Source organism: Primulina tabacum, chromosome 3 (assembly GCF_025594145.1).
Source record: "Primulina tabacum isolate GXHZ01 chromosome 3, ASM2559414v2, whole genome shotgun sequence".
In the NCBI taxonomy this organism is placed as follows: domain Eukaryota; kingdom Viridiplantae; phylum Streptophyta; class Magnoliopsida; order Lamiales; family Gesneriaceae; genus Primulina; species Primulina tabacum.
Window position 1 is genome coordinate 17,921,266 of NC_134552.1, and position 22,313 is coordinate 17,943,578.

The following is a 22,313-nucleotide window of genomic DNA, read 5'->3' on the forward strand; positions in this document are numbered from 1 at the left end:
TGATTCTTTCATATGTTGATGCTGAAAAGAATTTTACTTAGAAGCATATTCTAATGCTCTACATAAGCATACACTGCCACAAATTCGCACCTAGAACCAGAAGCAACCTTTTGTGCCCTGCATTCGCTGATAAATTTATAAACCCTCTCTACATTACCAATCGTGCATGAAGACGATGTGCCAATCAACAATGGTGATCTCTCATGAAAAAAAATTGCGAGAGATGGACCCTGTAACAAATCATGTGATGTAGAAAAATAAGCCCCAACTTCTATCCTATACGGAAAGAAACAGAAACGAGGACACACATTTGCCTTATATGCATACCAACACAAATTTTCATCAAACCCAAGGAAGATGGTTTTCATATATATATCGAGCTTAGTTCAAATTCACTTCTTGAGTGACCCCTGACAAATTCGAAAATTTTGATCAATTAATCGCCCCTTCTTCTGGATCGTTTGGAATATCAGCAAAGCTGTGAGGTTCAACTTCTTCATCCTCTTCATCGTTCTTCATGTACAATCCTAGTTGTTCCAATGGATTACAACTTGACTGAAATTTGAAACTACCATGACAGTTTTCAGAATTTTCAGGGCTCTCCTCCGATAAGTTCTGCAGGTTCTCATCAGGGGTCTGCAGGTTCTCATCAGGGGCAGCCCTAAACATTTCGAGATCTTCCATGAACCGGCAATTCTCATTGATTTCAACAGTCTGCTCCATCTGTTGAGAGCTTGAGGATTAAATAAAGAATATGGAATAGTGGATGTTCCTTACTTTTTCATATCAAGAGGAAATCTCTACACTATTACCTTCTGCAAAGCCTGACGCGCAGCTTCCCTCTCATGTTCTATTTTCTTTCTAGCTTCAGAAGCAGCTTCTGCTTCAGCTTTTCTTCGAGCCAATTCTGCAGCCTTAGCTTCAGCTTGCAAGCGTGCTTTCTCTGCTAATATAAAAACTCCACAACACCATTTCATGAGCAAATTTAATTATAACATTTCAATTTCAAGCCCAAGCAAGAATACAACTCAATCACATAAATTCATTCACATAATTGCTTTTTGACTCGGACCTTCTCTTCTACGCCTCTCAAGCTCGTCCCTCTCAAGCTTTAGCTTCTCTGGATCTGGTCTCTCTCCCTGAAATTTTTTAGCTGTTACTATTAGTAATACTGCATGGAATGCAGCAGGCTCCTATTTCACAAATCTATGAAATTTGCATGCGTACTTTTTCAATGGAATTCTCTTGGGCTTTAATAATAATGTCAGCAAATCGGCTTCTCAATATAGCTGCACGATAAAGCTTATCAGGGAGACTTGCCTCTCTGTTGGAGCACTCTCCCCTAAAATTATACAGCTTGTTGGTGAGATGATGATGCACTGTAATAGCATACATTTCCTCGTGGTTTTTCATTGCTTACCCTCTTGCAAACATTTAGGCTCGGTAGGGGGAGATCTTAAAAGTAAGTTATGCTCAGTTTGCCTGTCCGAAAAATCTGCAGATAACCCAAAATAAATGTTAAACTCAGAATGAAAACATAACTTATTGAAAGATTCTTCAAAACCCAAAGGTGACTACCTCCATTGTTGGGAAAGCCAACATTATTTTCCTTCTCATCTACATTTTCCTGGCGTCACGAATGGAAAGGAAGAAAATACGAGTTACAGGCCAATGAAAGTTCAAAAGGTAACAGCATCATAATGGCAGTTAAAAGAAACAATCAAACAAAAGGAGAACAGGAGGAGAAGGAAGCTATAGGCATACACAGGTAACTGAAAACTAACATTAGCAGGACTTGAAGGAACCACTTCCTTGGCAACATGTAATTCACCAGGAGCAGAACTTTCAGATTCTGTATCTGAATGAACAGAAAACCAAGAGATATTAGATTAAAACATAGTAGATTCACATCATTTTTTCATTCTCTACCTTTCATTGCATGTGTCACTACGAGTAAACTGCCTCCACCGAGAACAGTAGTACCTCTAACAATTAAGTTTGATGTAGAAAGTAAAAACATCGAATTACTATGAAGTATTTAGTGTGTAACACCACATGGTTGCACGATGTAACATCATAACATATCATGGTTTTTCAAACTGTGAACTAATTCAGCAAATGTTTATAACAAAAATTAAACAGATTGTAACATTAAGGCGTACTGAGAACAACTTTGGGGCTTTAGATGAACCAGGGGTGAAGGATATAAACGCAGAATGTCAAACATTCTCGATCATACTTGAATTCACGTCCCGAAACATGCATAGTATTTTTCTTCCCATTGTAGGTTATCAAGAAAAACCGCAATGTATTTCATATGGTTTAAGATGAGAACAATGTTATGGTCCTTCAAATAAGAAAAATAATAATTAGAAAGCATTAGAATGGAAACAAAGGGAATATCCACCATCTCCAAACAGAACGTTGTTAATACGAAAAATCAGGAAATTTTCAATAGGATAGATTCATATGCTGTTCCATTCAAAATCATTTTCCATTACATGTCTCAATCAGATACAAAATCAAAAAGTTACTTGACAGTTGCAAGTAAGCTATGAATACCTCAATAGCATGTATCAAACAACTACTCTTCTCAACATGATAAGGGTCATATATCTTTTAAATAATTAGATAGCGATGGAATGGAAACAAAGGGAATATCCACCATCTCCAAGCAAAACATTGTTAATAAGAAAAATAGGGAAACTTTCAATAAGATAGATTTATATGTTGTTCCATTCAAAATCATTTTCCATTGCATGTCTCAATCAGATACTAAATAAAAAGTTACTTGACAGTTGCAAGTAAATATATGAATACCTCAATAGCACGTATCAAACAACTCAACACATGATGAGGGTCGTTACATTGTTAAAGGAAAATCAGAAGTGTTAAAATTTAGCATTCACGAGTCTGGTGATCTGGTCTAAAATATCTTGAAGGTGGTTAAGACCACGTGCTGATTAAAGTTGAAAGATACTGGCACCCATAATATGCAACATGATTAGCAAATAAAAGTCCAACAAATTTTCACTTGTTATGCTTTATATTCTTCTCATATTTAATTGGTTTTACTTCTTTCTTCCACCTACTAGTCTATGATCCAAGCCTTTGGTATCATTACAAAATTCTCCCTTGCAATGCTAGGGATGTAACAGTGTTTATCAAATTAAAAATGCCTTTGAGCAATTGGATAGAAGAGAGAGTGTGTGTTCTTCTCGAAACTCTCAATTTAAGTTCCTAGCATGAAGGTATGGTAAAATGCCGCAGATATTAATTTCAAATTACAGACACACCAATAATCAGTGCTATAAAAGATCTCCTGGCTGAAGGGAAATTATGATATCTACCATTCATGATACATCCAAACATAGTAGGGCAAACATTGAAATTTCGTGAGATACTGAACAAGATAGAAAAACTTATAAACTGATGAGATAAGAAAGTGCATAAAGGGTTCATTAAAGCACAAACCATTGGATGAGGAGCCTAGCTCACTACTGGAGCTTCTCGAATTACTATATCTACTGACATCAGTTCTGGCAGCATCCTTATCAATCCCCATTGCAGGAGAACCGGACAAAGGTGGCCAACTGTCTGATATTTGTTAGGGAAAGCAAAGGAAAAAACAATGATGTTATACCAAGAACATATGACAGCTGCACTCCACAATCAAATGCAACATTGTCCCAGAAGGAAAATTACCCTTGCACGGCTGTACAGATAAATCGCTAAATCCTGAATGGTTGCACATCTGTAATGATACATTAAAGAATGGTCAAGAACAAAGCATAAGCGTTCGTTGTGGAGATAATTATAAGTGCATGAGATTATAAAACAAGTATTCAGATGCAAAGCACTTGAACATAAGCACCTCGAGATTTCACATGGCTCTACTTTTGCCTGATTTTTCTGTTTCTGTAGTAGATAAGCGTCCAGAAGCTTCCTCAACATGAATAGGTTCTCATTACTAAGAGTGTCAATGTCAATTTCAATCTCGTCCTCAATCACTTGATTCCCATTCATTGTACTCTCTTTCAAGAAGTCAATTATTTTGTCAGGCAGTTCTGCCAACAAGTCCTCCAACTCTGCACCCAGTTTTTGTTTCTCAAGATTACTCATTAATGGCCTATCAATCTCCTGATTGACCTGGTTTTTTAACAAAGTGGTTTTCTGCTTCTTAGAAGGTGGCACGTGTGGTTCAATGATAACACGGGATTTTGAAGCCCTGGATTCAGTTGCAGACACTGGAATTTTCTTCTCAATTGCTTTCCACCTCATTTCAAAGAATCTACTCAGTGCCTCAGCCATACAATGGACTTCAGTCCCGCGTGAATTATAAGTCAAAGCATTTTCGAAGGTAAGCCTCACATCTGCCGCAAACTCCATTGTACTGGAATAATGATTAGCACGTAACTTGTCTTTTATTGTACCCAAATCCATAGGATGCTTGATAATACTGCGATAATCCGGTATATTCAGTTTTACAACATCAACTGGCTCATTGAAGACCCATGCATGCTTTTGTGACATTAAACTATTTAACAATGTCACACACTGTTTCATCAACATAATGCATTTAGTATTCTGTGTTACGCACTGCTTCGTTATCTCATTTCTTCCAGATGCCACAGCTCCACCTTTTGCACGAAAGCCGTTTTTACCAGAAGGGGCCTTTCTCTTCCCTGATGGTACAACCACTTCATTCATAGTCATAGACAATGGTTTTTTTCCCTCCACAGCGGTTCTAACTGACCCACGTTGATAAATATAGTTATCAGTTTTGGGTTCATACACCATGGCACCTATTCCATACGAACCTATTTTCATCTGAAGCATCCTAACTTTTTTCAGATCAGTTTTTAACTTCACCTCCAAATCCTTCCTTTCCGAACTTGACATCTTAGACACCGACAACACCTGCATCTGCAGACCAGACATATCACAAGTATCCACATTCAAGCTAATGCATTTTCGTTTTGGAGCAGAAGAGTCGTCTAAGGCAGTGAACTCCCCAGCAACCTGGCCTGAGCTACCAAACCCTTCTGATTCAGCCATTGCCTCCACTGCTTGCCGATAATCCGACACAGACCTGGAGGAATAACCTTTGGAAAATTTCCATCTATTCCCATTCATGTCAGCTGACAGATTCTTTGGACACTTCTTTGATTCCCTCAGCCCAGTGTAATCTACTGGAATAGTAGGTGCCATAAATTTCAACCCCAAATACCGCAAACATCGGCTCTTCTTAATTCACAATTTCTCCTCAGAGCCAAAAAAAAAACAAAACAAAACAAACAAAAAACTAAGCTTCCAAAAAGAATTCAAACTATATCCGACTCGGTGCCAATGAGAGACCAACCTTTAGGACTCCACAAAGTAAAATTATATTTTCAAATTCAAAACGCAAAACTTGAAAAGGTTTTCCTTTTCCAATCATCTTACACGGATTAATTTCATATCCCCAAAGATTACTCGAAATCCTGCCCAAATGCAAGATAAACGGCAAAAGATTAATCAGATCGAAAAAACACACACGTCGCGACCAAGCCCTAAATCCAACTATCTTAGTTCAACCCCCGGACACAAAACATCACAACGAAGCCCTAGAAAGGTAAACCCACGAACCTAATCGCAAAAGCTGGGGGGGAATAGAGATCAAACAACACAGTCGGGGCTGAAACAGTGTACGTGAAAAGTGCTTGGTGGGTCCGACAGATTTCGCGTGAAACAAATACACGAAACCAAAAACAAAAAAAAAATACACAAAAAAAATTGACCTAGAATTTACGAAATCTATAGATACAAAACAATTTCTATAGAGAGGAGGGAGGAGGGAGAGTGCTTACGATTTTGGAGTTGAGATCTGTGATGTGCTCAGGCTTCGGTGGATCGCCACAACATTAAAGCCGATGTTGCATTAAAGCTGGCCGTTGATCTGATTGCGGCTGAATCCAACGGATAGTGTTGATTGCGTCTAATGATTCCTATCTAAATGTTTGATATATTTGAGAAAAATACACACGCATATGTTTTAAAAATGAGAAAAATTTGTGTGAGATTATCTCACAAATCGTATTTTGTGAGATATATTTCTTGTTTTGGTCATCCAAGAAAGTATCACTTTTTATGCTAAGAGTATTACATTTTATTGTGAATATCGGTAGGGTTGACCCGTCTCACAGATAAAGATCCGTGAGACCGTCTCATAAGAGACCTACTCTTAGATCACGATATATTCGTTTCAAAAATTTGTTAGACTTTTTTAAATAATTGATTTTTGAGCCATAGATTTTCACTCATTTTTACATAATCTCACATATATTTATTTCACATAACTTTGTAGATTTATTTTGCATAACTTTTATTAATCTTTATAAAAAAATTATAGCATTCTATGTATTTTTTATTTTATGATTGTGTTTTTTACTAACACTTGAACGTCAATAACTTTTATTTATTTTAAATATTTTTATTTTTCAAATAATATTTTTTACTTATTAATTTAATTTGCGAAAGACAATAAATAAATAAGTACAAATTTATTGCAATTAAATTTCAATTATTAAAATCAATTCAACATATTTATTTAATTAATTAATATTTTTAAAATACATAACAATAATTTCAATATTAATAAATAATCAAAATTAAAATAATTTCATTCATTTTAAATAAATTTCAATATAAAATATATCAATTTTGTTTTTATAATATTTCAAACAAAAAATAAATAAATAAGACAATTATTTGTATGAATAATAAGTATGTTAAAATATTTGTAATTAGTGTAACTTTATAAAATTTTAATATATTTAATTTATTATAGTTATTATTATATATGTGTTGATAATCTTTTAAAATTATATATCAATCACACACATATATATATTTATTCAAATTAGTAAAAAAAATATTCATAATTATGTCACGAATTTTGAGTTTCAATCAAAATTAAATATAGATTAACTAAAATTATAAAAAAATAATTAAACATGCTATATAGAAATTAATAAAAAAAATTAAATTTTACTAATAAAAATAATTATTATTTTCAATTTATAAGTCATTAAAATAGTATAATTTTTTTTAATAAATAATTTAAAATTTTACAAGGTTTTGTGAGTGAAACTCAAAAAATAAAATGAATGATATTAATAATTTTAATTTTAAATTATTATTAGCGATAAAAAAATATGTTTTCAAAAGTCCAAATAAACGGAAAATATATAAGAGAGAAAATAATGAAAATTTTATTGTTTGTATAGATATTATTTTTAATAAAATGAAAGTAAATATGTGAGTTTGAGAGATTTCTCAACTAAATTTACATCTAAATCTTTAAGTTGAACCAAAGATATTTTTTGTTATTTTATAGTGGTACCTCAGGCTTTAATTCTTGTACATAATAGAATTCCATGAAATCGTTAAAAATTTATTGGTATTTTGAATACCTATAGAATGTTTAAAAGTCAAGTTTAAATATCACATGATTTTTTAAACTCTATAAAAGTTTATATAGAATATCACTAAATTTTTATATAATATATAAAAGTTTAGATTGAATACGTCTAAACCTTTAAACTTTATGAAAGTAATGAAAAATGTAAAATTAATACACTCTTACATTTAGTTTGATCTATCTACTATTTTTTGTGAATTAACACATGACAAAGCTCTATTTTAATTATAACTCTTTCCATGAGCCATTTTTATTTTAGGCAAAAACTTGTGTGAGACGGTCTCATGGGTCGTATTTTGTGAGACAGATATCTTATTTGGATCATCTATGAAAAAGTATTACTTTTTATGCTAAGAGTATTACTTTTTATTGTGAATATTGGTAGGATTGACTCGTCTCACAGATAAAATTCGTGAGACCGTCTCACAAGAGACCTACTCTTTATCTTATTACCCTTTTATAATTGAGTAGATCTCTTGTGAGACGATCTCACGAATCTTTATCTGTGAGACGGGTCAACCCTACCGATATTCACAATAAAAAATAATATTCTTAGTTTAAAAAGTAATATTTTTTCATGAATAACCCAAATAAGAGATTCGTCGCACAAGACCGTCTCACAAGTTTTTGTCATTACAATTAATAGTTTTTTAAAATTCAAAATAATCAATTGTTTCTTCTTCGGTTCCTCTCCTCCTTTCCCGGCTAACCATTTTCTCCCTCTCCATTGGAAACCCTCACTTTTTCTCCTCCCCTCCCGACTAATCATTTTCTCCCTCTCCTATCCGTTTTGGTTCTCCCTCTGACCAAAACAATTTGCTCGCCCCCAACAAAACCATCGGCACCCTCACCCCCGACCATTTGCTGCCCCTTCGGAGGTGGAAGAATTCCAGAGGACTGCAAACAAAGGTAAAGAGGCTTGAATTTATGCTAGAAAATTTTTTCAGACAAACACCGATTGCACAAAGAAGCTCGAACAAGGTAAATATGCTTATTAACAATTTAGGGTTAACTTTGTGTGAATACATTGTAGCGCAACATTTTCATGTTGAATTCCTTTCCGGTTGAAATGAATACCAATGAAGATAACTTAGGCCACATTAAGTTCTTAATGAGTAGCTCGTGGAAATTCATATTATGTGTGAGTTTGTGTTTGAGAATTTGAGTCTCCATAGCTACAGGATTTACTGCATAAATTCATATTATGTTTTTTTTTTAAATCTTAGTTGGGTTTCCAAATCTAAATAATATGATTATTTGAGGCTCAAGTTGAAAAGTAACTTTTTTTTTTATCATTATTATATGTTAATAGTTGGATAGTAACATACACATGGGAGTTGTGGAGAGTTTAAACTTTTTAACTTTATTTGTGAAGCCAACTTATGTCTATATTCTTTTTCTAATTAATTGTCTGATTTTGTAAGACATTCATGTGGGATTTCTAAGATGAAGTTTTTGGTTTTACTGAATGCTGAAGAATCCGATGAATAAAATTATTGTGGCTATCTTGTACTGTAACATGAGTTCCATGGATTTTATTATATAGTTGTACAATTACCAAATTATTTCACTGTCTAACATGTATGATGATTTTGAATATATTATGATTTTGAATGTATTATGTAGATTAATATGTTACATTGTGTTTTCTATTAACTTATTTTTTGTAAATATTTGTTAAAATAATTGATATTTTTCTTCGTAGATTAGAAATGACAGAGACTAAAAAAAACAAGGAATGATAATAATGGAGATGTTGGACTGATTGTAAAAGAAGGTTACTCAAGGTATTCTCCAACAAAATTTTTATCTGTTGAGTGAACTACAATTAAAGAGGATAGAGTCTTCACCTCTTGCGCTTTGGTTGAAGATCCAAAAGTTTTGTATAACACCTCAAGAGTCTATGCAATGCTTGAACACTTTGAAGTAGAGACGTACAACTTTTGTTTTGGAAGCAATACCGTGGTATCTTCACTAATAGGGATTTCTCGATTGTTATAGGTTTGCCTAGTGTTGGTCAACCGGTTAACATCGATTTAAAATTGGGTTCTAACTACCTTCATCGCCATTACAAATGAAGGAATTGTTATGATCAAAGCCAAAATTTAGAGGGATTTGAATACCTTTAACCAAAAATATACTTCGTTAAGTTAGCAACATTGAAATTTGATTTTTATCAGTGGAGTTTTTTAGCAAGTTAATCGGTTGACCTGTACAGAAGTAGACTTACTGAAAATTGTTGAACAAATGACTCAACAGAAATGGGTGAAGAATGTTGAGTAAAATAAAAGAAAAAGTAATCTGAATGTGAACAATGTTTCAGGATGTTTGGAGATTTCAACACTCCTATGTTACCTCATCTTTCTCGCGAAAAGTTTGCACTAAAAGATTTTGGTACTTACAAGCAGTTTGAAATCACCCACTTCAGCATGCGTTAAAACACTTTCTGACTGAAACTCTTAGTAAAAACTTTGATCTAAAGAATTTTGAGAAATAAGACTTCTTACTTCCAATTACAAATAATATTGAAAACTTATCGGGGTGTGCTGATTTTTAAGTTGGGCTGTGAAAGCTTTATAAAGAGATTATTGGTTTTCTTCGTATGATTGAAGGTCGGGAGTGCTTTTGATTCAAGTCAATTGATCTATTTATAACTACAATTGGCAATGACAACATGCTCCAAATATATCCGTTCATGAATATGGACGTTCTTGCTTGCCAGGTCATCGTCCTTTCTGATATATGCAGAATTCTAACTGTAACTCTGAACCTTAATCACTGATCGGTAAATAAGGATCGATAAACAAGGAAAGCTTTATCAGTTGACTTTGTTCCTTAATCATTGATCAGGACTAATTTACCAGAAAGTGAAAAGATTTTATTCTATTTGATAGACTATCGGTGTATCTATATCAGTCGACCCAAAATCAGTTTAGCTAATGGTATCCTTCACACTAGATTTATCAGTTAGGTTTGTAACCAGTTAGATTTCTGAGTTCAGTTTACCTCTAGAATTCAGTTTGGTAAGGTTTCTTTTTCCAATCACCATAACTAAAATGTTCCAACACAATATGTATTATGAAAGAATACTAATATGTACAATATTAAATTAAGTATCATCTTGTTTCATTAATATCCATAATTAATATGAGTGTCTTAGAGACCAAAACAAGTTTTCGAAAACTCAAACTAGATGCTTGGTAGGTAAAACTAAATTATTAAAAAAATCCATTATTAGTTTTGAATTTGTTTTTTGTTTTTAAAAAATTTAACTAACATGAATAAGTCTTCCAAATACATTTTCCATGGAAAACACTAACACTTGATGAATTTACTGTGCTCACTCGAAGATCAAGTATTTTATTATTTATTCTGAGTATCCAAGAGACCTAATCAAGTATTTGGAAACTCAAATTAGGTATTTCGTACGTAAAATTAAGTACTTAAAAAAATAACATGATTAGTTGAGAACTTGTTTTCTTTTAAAAAAATTAAATGATATGAATATGACATCCAAATGTATCTTACGTGGAGATTCTAACACTTGGTGAATGTAGTGTGCCAACTCAAAATCTGGTATTTTATTATATATCCTGAGTACTTAGAGACCAAATCAAGTCTTTGGAAACTCAAATTACGTACTTTGTAGGTAAAACTAAGTACTTAAAAAAATTTAATGATTAGTTGGGAACTTGTTTTTTTTTAAAAAATTTGAACTAACATGAATAAGTCATCCAAATGCATCTTCAATGGAAACGTCAACACTTGATGAATTTACTATCTCCACTCGAATATTCAGTATTTTATTATATATTCTGAGTATCTAAGAGACCAAATCCAGTATTTGAAAACTCAAATTAGGTTTTTCGTAGGTAAAACTAAGTACTTAAAAAAAATTCAATGACTAGTTGAGAATTTGTTTTTTTTTTAAAAAAAAAAATAAAACGACATGAATAAGTCATCCAAATGCATTTTTCATGGAAACTCCAACACTTGGTGACTTTATTGTGCCCACTCGAAGATCCGATATTTTATTACATATTTTGAGTATCTAATATACCAAATCAAGTATTTGAAAACTCAAATTAGATACTTCGAAGGTTTTCATGATGGGAACTTGTATTTTTTAAAAAATTAAATGACAAAAATAAGTCATTTAAATGCTTCTTCTATGGAAACGCCAAAAAGTAACCGAATTTGTGGTGAATGCAAAAAATCGAGATTTAAAATTATAATATTAGTTAAAAACAAAATTTGGTTATCATTTTAGGGAAATTAAGTACTGACAGCTTAAAAATGGATAATTTTTCAAACCATTCTTGGTAAAAAATTGTGAGGGTTTATTTGTAATTGTAAGAAATCACAATAAATCAACAGTTTAATGATTAATGCATAAATCACTTCAAATGCATCTACGAATTAAAGTTACACAAACAAAATCCAATGTTTGTTGGACGACATGAAGTTTTTAACTCTTACTCAAGCATCAGAGTTTGATACCAACAAAGTGGTCTTGTTGAATGAAAACCAAAAATTAATTATGTAATGCTACCACATCTTGCAAGTCTTTTTCAACGACTTTAAGTATTACTTCCTTAGTTTAGCAACTGCTTATGCATGCAAGAAATTAAAACAAAAACTAAGATATTGATTTGGAATTTTGAAAATAAATAACATGATGTATTAGGATTCCAAGACATGTTTTAACTTGTGGCAAAATCATTTCCAATTAGAATCGTTTTCTGCATCCATAATTGCATACACAATTGTAAAAATATCATCGTTGGCATCCTTAACCATAGCGACTAATAAATATCTTTTGTACTTGTTCTTAATGTGAGTTCCATCCAAAAATATTAATATCCGACAACCACTAATATAACCAACAAGACATGCGTGAAAATATATGAATAATCGTCTAAATTTGTTTGTCACCGGATCAGTTTCACATTCAACAAAAATCATGAGATTTGTTTCTTTAACAGCATGAGAATACAATCACAATTTATCATACGACCTCTTATCAGGTCCATGAATATCATGCATTGCCATCTCTTTGCCCGCCCAAACTTTATAATACTCAAGTTTACTCCATAATCTCGTTGAATGCTCTTCATCATTGGCGATATGATGGTTCTCCCTTAACTTCTTATTCACAATGTTAGCTACCCATGATGAATCGACTTTAGGTTGACCTCTAGTCCGCAAATTGTCATCTCCAAAATTATGGCTTCGGTTGCACTTTTTTATGGCAAATGAATTGTCTGATTTATGTTTTGAGGCATAAATTTTCCACTTACCATTCTCTTTGTTGCAAACAACTAAGATCTTATTACTATCATTTTCATGCAAATAAAATATCTTCTATTAGCAATGACATAGTTTTGATGAAAAATCCTGAATTCTGCAGCATCTTTAATGTTTGGCTAACAACGCCTATGCAATGAATCCAAGAATCAATAGAATTGCTTAAAGTTCCTAACTTCAAGGGGAGAACCTCATATCGCCCATGTGTGATCAGTCATTGTTGAAGCATAAACTCAAATTATTCACATTATATTTCAACAAAATCATCCAAATATTTCGGTACTGATTTTAGAAATTGTTTACTTGCAAAATCATCATAATATTTCATCAATTATTTTCAAAATTGTTTGACAAAAGATAAGTAAAATCACAAAAAAAAAAAATCGTGAAGAAAATAAATTAATTGAGAAGCATAAAAAAAGACAAAAAAATCATTCAAATTAACTTAGTATCAAAACAAACTCATAATCAATAAAAGTGGTACTACCAACCGCAATTGAATTTTTGGTGACTACTCAAAAATCCAGTATTTTCATATACATATTTTGACAAAAATTAAGTATCTGAAAATTCAAATTAGGTACTTTGTAGGTCAAAATAAGTACTTACTCGAAACAAACTGATAACAATGAAACACAGATCGGCTGATTTGCTTGTCACAACTAAAACAAATCATCAAACACATAAAATGCATTACATGTGACCAACAATAGACTCGTATTCATGAAAATACATAGATTGAATACAAATCTCTCAAGACTTCTAAAATAAGTATGTAGGTTGAACAACAACAATCTCATATACATTATTCACATATAAAAACAATAAAGGTGGAAAAAATCATAATAACATTTTTCTATAAATTGAATTTCATATATATTTAAACTTGACTTTCAAATTTACTAAAACAGAAGGAAAACAATTGACTTACACTACTGACCTTGACCTTGAATCACTTTTTTTGAAGCCAAAAGGGAGGATGATAGATCGAGCATATGAATTTGCTTGGGGTAAGGGACGGTGGATTTGGTCAAGGGGAGGAGACAATTATTTGGGCAGATGTATTTGGTTGAAGAGAAATAAATTTATATATTTATGTAAATAACAAAGGATAAAAATGTAAATTTTGTTGTGGAGGGAGTTAAATATATATTTGGTGACTGTCAAGTATCAATTCCCAAATTATATTTCATGCCGAATTTGTAAACAAAGATTGACAGAGAGATTTTACTTTAGTTTGTCCCAAAATCTGCTCTAATTATATTTAAGTTCGTAAAAAATCTCATAAAATAATAAAATTATTTAATATTATTTCACTACATAATATACGAAAGCCCACACTCAAAATTTTATAATTTAGTTTGTCCCTAAATCTGCTCTAATTATATTTAAGTTGGTAAAAAATCTCGTAAAATAATAAAATTATTTAATATTATTTCACTACATAATATACGAAAGGCCACACTCATTAAAAAAACAAAATTTATTTATCGTGAAATTCATTAATATAAATATCGTCAGGCTAACCCGCCACGCAATAAAAAAATTGACACATTGAATTATTATTTTAGTAACACGTTTGGATACAGGTCAAATCTGTTCATTTGAGTAGTGGGTCATGGCGGGTCCAGCCAGTTTTTAAAAAATAGATTTTCTAATTTCCACTATTTCCTTTTGGATTGTTAAATACATACTTACATTTAGATTATCTATTTAGATAATTGAAAATTAGTATTTGATATGTTTTTAATGTCTTACATTTTTATTTTGTAACTAAGTTTCTTTTATGTTATTCATATTATTTGGGTACATTATTTTTTATTCCAAATATAATCGGTGATTGAATATGATTTATTTGATAATGACATTGATTATTTGTTACTGTGTAACATATATTGCACATATTTTTGTTCAAAATCAATATCAACGTTGTTTTCGCATTATTTATTTATTCATTAAAAAAAGCAAAAACTTATGTGAGACGGTCTCACAGGTCATATTTTGTGAGACCGATACCTGTCTCACAGATAAAGATTCGTGAGACCGTCTCACAACAGACCTACTCCTAAAAAAAATAACGGGTTGAGATTTTTTCAACTCACCGGATTTGCGAGCCGGCCCGTTTGACAGCCTGATCGACATCTCTGTCTTTCTCGATTCAATATTACTACAACTTATTTAAGCTTAGTTTCATCAGTCACATGCATCTATTTTAGCTAATGACATACATGGGTAATTATTTGAATTTGATTTTTATGGTCAAAAATATGATAATTATGCACATATAACACGGGTGTCAGTCAGCTAGTATTAAAAATACCTCGTTGTGTTCGAGCGAGATAAAGAATATAGAAACTAGACCGAAAATCAAAAGGGTGAGAAAAATTGAATAGGCAAGCATACTACCAAAACCAAAAGTGGGAAAAGAGAAAATTGACAACAAACATTTAGCTCCACTGGTTCTGGTTCTGAACAGCAAATGTAAATTTTTTCGACAGAGACTAAGATGATCTATAGCTGTTCGGTGCGCCTACTGGTGCAGTTCTGTTAAGTGATTTTAATGACAGGGTACGGGTGTTCGTTTTCATCATTCCAAAGAAATAAACAGAAATGCAGAGCAACCATTCACGTAGATGAAACTGCTTCTTTCTTCTCTTCTCCCAAGTACCTAAGATGAATGTGAGAAAATTGATTACATTTCTTCTGCAAGAGTTTCACCATTAGCGCATAAACGATGAAACTTGAGCAAAGGAAAAAAGTAACAACGAATTGGCAGGAAGAAAATAAAAATAAAACCGGGTGGGTCCGGAGATATACACGTGATGTTCCAGAGGGCTAAGAAGAATAAGATTTGCCAAGTTGTAAACTCAGGGAACTTACGTACCCCTGACCTTTAGCCCAACGGGGTAGTTGATAGAGTTGAACTGACTCATTTGAAGCATGGCAGGCAACTAAGAGATAGTTGCGAGGCTGTACCATCCATGCAAATCTCATGAACAAAGCCGAAGTTATACACATTGCTGTATCATAAAAGCAAAAAAGTTGGATATAATCGAAATTTTAGAGAATAATCAGTTTATGAAATTTCACTTCAAACCTCCAGTCATGTTGCCAGATATCATTTCTGGAGGTTTCTTCATGTCTACCAGCCCCTGAGAAACCAGTTTGTCAATATTTCAGACAAAAGTTCAACATATTATATATTTTGAAGCTCGGTAAAAGAAGCATACAGCAAGGACAAATCCCCAATTAGCTACAGGACCCCAAAAGTGAGTTGTTTTGGGACCAACAGGACTGTTTAAAAATGCTTTGAAGGAAGCCATAGCTAAGTATTAAGACAAACCTGCATAAGACAAAAACCTTTTAAAGTTTATTCATAAAACCAAAAGACATAGCAGGAGTAGAGATAGGCAAATTTGGTAGTTTGTATGTTGAGAAACGCAAAAGGACCCTATACTGCAAACCAAGCACTAGCCATAATGCTAAAAATAAAAGGTGGTATAATGAATAAAGAATAAATAAATAAATAAAAGCTGCTGGCAACAGTACGATTCATTATGTCATATAGACAGCCACCCATGGCAACAGGGGTTAATACCAATAGTCGACATCCCAATAATTGCAAAAGCTTGGAACTCACAAGAATCAAGTATTGTAAATTGTACGACAAGCGCTTACAACCATACGAATAACTATGGTTTATGCCAATGGACTATTCAAAATTTTAAAATTGCCCAAAAATTATATTTGGATCGTTATGTGGTTAACATGGGCAATAGTTGCATTCAAAGATATATAAATGAAACAAACACATTGTAATGAAAATATATATGGATGCTTACAAAAAGAGCGGGTTGATCTGACCCAACAAAAGAAGATGGTCTCACAACAATTCAAAGTACCGGTAGAAATTTCATGCACCGCCTCCAGTGGTGTTTGCTCTTTAAAAAGGACTTTCATGTGACAAATTATTGATCTTCATTCTCCCACTCCAGCGTTCATATTTTATAATCAGAACTATGGTTTGACTCAGTTTGAAAATGATCTGATTTAGATTGTTTATTTAGTCAGTCCAGCAAACTAGAGCCAGTACAATCTGGTAGGACCCAGATCGAATTTGTTCCTTCCATCTCAAAATTGGAACCGGCAGTGACCAGTTAAGAACTAGTCCAACTGGACCGGTAACATCCCTAAATAGGGCCTAGATTATGTAGAGAGGAATACGTCAAGGAATGAATCAACAATGTTGAACACCACCAGTAACTTAAAATCAGAAAAGATACCAAGATTGATAAACAAATGCAGACAAACATATATATTTTAGAGTAGGTGTCCGGTAAGCCAACATATGACTCCGGTTTTATTGACTCTAATGTAAAACAATCTTTAATTTAATAATATTTTACGATTTCATACGTTTATGACATTATACTTTATATGTATACTCATGCAAGCTGCATAGATAAAGTCTTTGAATATACAAAAGGTACCATGAGGTCTGCGTCACAACGTAAGATCATGAAACTCATTAAGAAGTGTACCGTATATTCTAAACAGGTTCTTAGTCGAATCAGCCTCCTAAAACAGGGATAAAGGTCACTCGAGCTCGAGACTAGCATCTGTGATGTAAACATCATGTTTCATTGGCAAGGGCATGTGATCATATGATGATACACTGAACAACCCTCTCTCGGACTATCCAAGTGGTTCTCACTTATCGAATGGAATAGTCCACAGTTATGGTTGCACACCATTAGTCCTTTGACCCGGGACAAGGTAGGGGCTATACGTATTAGCATGCACTTTGATCCATTTACCGACTCCATTGAGGGTCATCAGGTGGCGATGTTGGGTGTAGTTTGGAAATATGTATGAGCAAATGTATTGTGGTCGGGGATTCATCGTTCGCATACGGGTGAAGATATCCTATGTGATCTGATGAGTTAATAGTGCAAGGAGTCTCTGGCCAGAGCAAGAAGTGTGCTTTAGGGAAAGATGTTTTCCTAGTTGCACATATCATGCCACTGTTAGTACTCAGAGATAAATCGCATCGTTATCGAATTCATTTGCAAATCTCGATATACCAATAGTTGCAGATTCGATCGAGATATATATGTTGAAGTGACCGTACTGTACGCTAACCATGACTAAAGGTTCTTGCAGGCATTATCAGTGATACCTAGGGGGATCATGGGGCCATGCTACTAGACGTTCTTACCGTACCATGATCTGATGAGTGCAATCAGAAATGAGTTCTGACATTCTTGATCAAAGAGTTGATGAAAAGAATGGGGTTAACTAGGGTAAACCCGAATAAAAATAAACGTTATTCTGAATCACATGGAGATGTGAACCCACGGCTAGCTGTATCCTTGAACCATTGAGATGCACACAAGTATTGGATTATGTGTTCCCATTGAGATAGTCAAATTTCAACGAGTTGGAATTTGACGACTATAGTTTGATGAAGATCAAACATGAAGTTTATAAAGGAGCTTATGAGCTGATTCCATAGGATGGAAGAGATGGAAGTTAACATGATTGCTAAATAAGAAGGCGAGTGGAACTGCCTGTTTTGTGAAGGAGTTCATTAAAACTACCGGCTTGCCCAATATAGTAAATGAAAATTTTGATCTTCGAAAATTTCAATTTTCATTATATGAACAAGATTTGTATTCTTGGTACATCGGCGCTTTCGGATCGTCAATCGGGGTTATAATGAGTTCAGAATCATTTTTTTTTAAAATTTGAAATTTACTAATCAAATGATTGTGCTAGTAGTGGTGACTACTAACATGCACAAATTCTCATAAATATTCTAGAGGAGTCTAGAATTAAATTAACCACCGAGTTAGTTTCTAAATTAAATAATGATTATTTAATGTAATATACATATTATGTATATATTTTATATGGTGATATAAAATATGTGTATATGATATTATTATATAATGTATTATTAAAGGTCAACAAATACATTATATATTAATTATATGGGAGTTTAAATATAATGAAATTATTAGAGTACTTGTGGAGAGGAACTCCTAATTAGATTATGAGTCTCAATCTATATATATACTACTAGGACTCATAATTATTAACCTAATTTTGCACACAAAACAAAAAGTAAATTCTCTCCAATCCCCCAAGCAAACTCACGGCCATCACCAAAATTTGGGAATAAAATTTTGCCCAAACTAAGCAAATTTGATTTGCTTAAATTATTGATTAAGATAAATAATTATTTGGCTAATTATGGATTAAGAATAAATAAGATTTATTCAAAAATCCTCTCCAATTTTCTCCTTGAAAGTCTCGGCTACCATGAGTTTCTTATGAAGAAATTTTCGGCCACCTTGTGTCCTTCCTCCGCCGCGCCGACGCCGCTGCACCATCTCCGGATTTTGGAAATTCGAAGGCTACAGTCTCAACGCATAAATCGTTTGGATTTTCTAGTGCAAACCAAACGAGGAAAAAAGTCTCTGATCGTGGACCTAATTAGACTATCAAAGGAAGAACGTTTGTAGGGAATTAAAATAAGGGCTATATCCGCCTCAAACCAGAATATTTTGTTGTCCAGCGTAATAAACGCGAAGGTATGACTCTAAACACCCCATGAATGTTACTAAACACACGACACCCAATAACAAAAATTTTTAAACTTCCACTGCGTCTTGGGTGCGAGAATACGATGTCTCAACAATATCTGCTCCAGAATCAAGATGTAAAAACAACCTTGATGTAGTTAATCTCGACAACCTACGAATAGCACAGGCGACTTGAACATTTAAATACTGAACTAGTGCAAAATACATGATCAGTTGACGGTTATCTAAAGATAATATTATCGAAGTCGAAAGAAACTTATATTAGCTGCCTCCAACTCTTCCTGCCAACAATACATTCATTTCTGATCCTATAAAAAAAAAAACAAAACAAAACTTAAAATGGATCAGTTGATCCTATTACGGACATATTTTAACACTCAAACGAATTCCTAGAATTTTAGGTGGGATGAACATTGTAATTCTTTTTACTTCTCACGTATAATCACTGAAACCTTAACAACCAGATAAAAAATCATTTAGTAACGCAAATAAAATTTAAAAACTATATCATTGTTCAGAATCTTAAAAGCAATTAATTATGGAATTAATCCCAAAATCATTATATATATATATATATATATATATATATATATATATATATATATAACTTAGCCAAACCTATTTTCGTCACCCAGTTAAATATGCTTCCATCGAAGCAAAGACGCTCACAATCAATTCTTGTATGTCTATGTCACACCTCTCACAACCCCAGTGAAAATAATAAATGGATCGTAGTTCATCATCTATGTCTCAGTCTCACCTCTCACAACCTCAAATTAATTTTTCCGAAAAATCCCATGCATGGGTGGAAGCAGCTATCACCTCAACTAAAAGCCAAAAAAATAATTTTCAAAAGCCATCAGTTAAACATTGTATAGCTCTACACCCCCATCAGCATGGTTCGCCGGGACTGCCGCGGCGCGGCCGGAACGTGCATTCCAGAACGGGAACGATCACCGACGTTCCAAAATTCCATGGAAAATCGGTGATTGCTTTGTAGCGCTGTTCTTTGACGTTATAGCGGCGCTTTAATGGTGGAACGAAACGGTAACAGTCGGAACGTGAAAGTGCTAAATAGACGTACCATCTTCAGCAAGGCTCGCCTGAATCCACCGATCGGAAGGTTGTCTATGTGTTTTTACTACAGGTCTTTTAATCATCAACTGTGTGATGAAAAACATCGTTTATTGGAAACTTTATTCAGAATTATGTGCTGACAGTGATCATGGTTTGCTGAAAAGGTATCGGAACGACCGTTCCGAAACGAGAACGAGGCCCACCTTGACGAAGTTCTGGGGTGTGAACGTTGATGCTTTGGGGCGTTGTTACGTAGATAGAAAACATCGTGTTATCGGTGAAACGTCATGGATCGACGAAACAGCACGGAACAGAACGGTAAAAAGAAAAAAAAAAGGAATATAGGAGCAAAGTATTCTGGAATACTTGAATACACAAACAAACAATTGCAAAGCTTGCTGTAAAGAATATTTAATTGTGAATCTCCCGCTCCATCCATCAAAGAAAGAAGAGATTTAGCTATTTATATTGGAAATTTTCATCAGAATGTGTAATAATAAAATAATTAAATTGATTGTAAAATATTGATTTTAATTAATGTATTTTAGTTGATGTTAAAAAATATGTAACTCTAAGTAAGCTTTAAGAAATTTGATTCCAATTTGGGTTAACATATGTACCTCCAATTGAAATTTTTTCAAAAGTTTAATTGATTACTAACTCAAAACTTACTTAATAGTATATTTCAATTTTGAGAAGATTGTGAAAATTTCGATATATAACAAAGATATGTTTTGTGATTCAATAAGACGTGAATAAAATTTAAAAAACATATCTACTATATAGTTTTAATCAAATAATCTATTTAAATGATATTTATTTTGATTTACATATTTTTAAATATTTTTCCAAAATTTTCAATTTATATTAATTTTTAAAAAATATCCACGCCGTGACCGTTCCGCGAAATATCATGAGAATTGGAACGGTAACCTCCACGACGGTCTCCCCGATCGCAAACCATGCCCACCAGCTGTGTTACACATTTCAGTGTCATATACAAATCTTGGTTGACCCACCATATCCATGACATATAACACACAAAAACCTACAATCTAAACTAAATTGCAGAGATTATTTAAGACCCATCTCCGTAATATACCTCTAATCAAACCATACGATCACCAAGATAAGTAGATACACAGTACATACACTGCATCTGTCACCTGATATGCGAGATTAAGGTGCCAAAGGCCGTACCTTTACCGGGTCTTTCTCAGTTCTGTGAGCGTAAATTGATTGTTGGCGGGACGCCTTGACAAGTTGTAAATGCTTTAAGATCTGAAAACAACAGTACTAGGAAAATTAGTCGCTTCCTCTTGAAGATTGAGGTCCGTTATGGTTGGGTTGACAATGTAATTAATAAACTAATCTGATCTGACTTATTTCTAACATTGATTATTTATCAATGTAATAATTATTATAATATTTATTAAAATCTTACTACTTTATTTCATATTTAATCAATAAAACTCTAAACATATTATTAACGTAATATTTTAATAATCACAATATTATAAAACCAACTAAATGAATATAAATCCCCCATCCATTGACTCAAATAATTGCGTGCTTCCTCAAGCAATTCCATCGGCCCATCCAACGTATTCTCTTTTGGCGTCAAAAAATGCAATTTAAGGTCAAAGTCAAGCTCAGCAGTGTAAGTTTCATACTTGTTTTTTTCTTAATTTCTAAAGCCACAACTCCAAAATCGAATATACTTGGACGATTTTTCATGTGAAATGGTTGAAATATGAAAATTATATATGAGTTTATACTTCTAGTTTGAGTGTGTTTTTCACGAGTCATGTCTTTTTATGTGTGATATATTATCTTGAATTTATGATCCGAGTTTAACT

The 22,313-nt window shown here is 33.1% G+C and overlaps 2 protein-coding genes and 1 long non-coding RNA gene across 8 annotated transcripts; 1 reads left to right on the forward strand and 2 right to left on the reverse strand.

Moving 5' to 3' along the window:
- Positions 1–5,882, reverse strand: LOC142540915 (transcription factor GTE8-like). Its single transcript, XM_075647383.1, is given in 11 exon segments — positions 1–723; positions 813–943; positions 1,073–1,139; positions 1,228–1,313; positions 1,316–1,342; positions 1,421–1,495; positions 1,579–1,627; positions 1,785–1,858; positions 3,475–3,597; positions 3,706–3,738; positions 3,861–5,882. Coding segments are annotated over 11 exon segments (2,307 nt in total). The 5' UTR covers positions 5,212–5,882; the 3' UTR covers positions 1–432.
- A 2,253-nt stretch (positions 5,883–8,135) lies between these two features.
- On the forward strand, positions 8,136–13,930 carry LOC142540911 (uncharacterized). The gene is made up of 3 exons (XR_012819183.1): positions 8,136–8,371; positions 9,168–9,249; positions 13,737–13,930. It is a non-coding gene; the product is annotated as an uncharacterized LOC142540911 (long non-coding RNA).
- Positions 13,931–15,113: 1,183 nt separating this feature from the next.
- Positions 15,114–21,792, reverse strand: LOC142540912 (mitochondrial pyruvate carrier 1-like). Of its 6 annotated transcripts, XM_075647376.1 has the most exons (7): positions 21,655–21,670; positions 19,502–19,528; positions 16,612–16,745; positions 16,000–16,112; positions 15,867–15,921; positions 15,661–15,789; positions 15,114–15,437 (listed from the first exon to the last, which is right to left on the reverse strand). In XM_075647376.1, exons 4-7 carry the CDS (start codon positions 16,090–16,092, stop codon positions 15,271–15,273), a joined length of 444 nt encoding a protein of 147 aa, XP_075503491.1. In that variant the 5' UTR covers positions 16,093–16,112; positions 16,612–16,745; positions 19,502–19,528; positions 21,655–21,670; the 3' UTR covers positions 15,114–15,270. The 6 variants fall into 6 exon arrangements, with proteins under 6 accessions (XP_075503491.1, XP_075503488.1, XP_075503492.1 ...); XM_075647373.1 differs by lacking the exons at positions 16,612–16,745; positions 19,502–19,528 and having other exon boundaries at positions 21,655–21,792; XM_075647377.1 differs by lacking the exons at positions 16,612–16,745; positions 19,502–19,528 and having other exon boundaries at positions 21,661–21,750.
- Positions 21,793–22,313: the final 521 nt, after the last annotated feature.

What these genes read in the sequence shown, in the direction of transcription:
- LOC142540912 (XM_075647373.1), bottom strand. Translation starts at nt 16,092, where the DNA reads ATGGCTTCCTTCAAAGCATTTTTAAACAGTCCTGTTGGTCCCAAAACA. An exon ending in ATTGGGGATTTGTCCTTGCT is followed by an intron (nt 15,922 to 15,999) that starts GTATGCTTCTTT and finishes CTGGTTTCTCAG; the next exon opens with GGGCTGGTAGACATGAAGAA. An exon ending in ACTACCCCGTTGGGCTAAAG is followed by an intron (nt 15,438 to 15,660) that starts GTCAGGGGTACG and finishes CATTCATCTTAG; the next exon opens with GTACTTGGGAGAAGAGAAGA.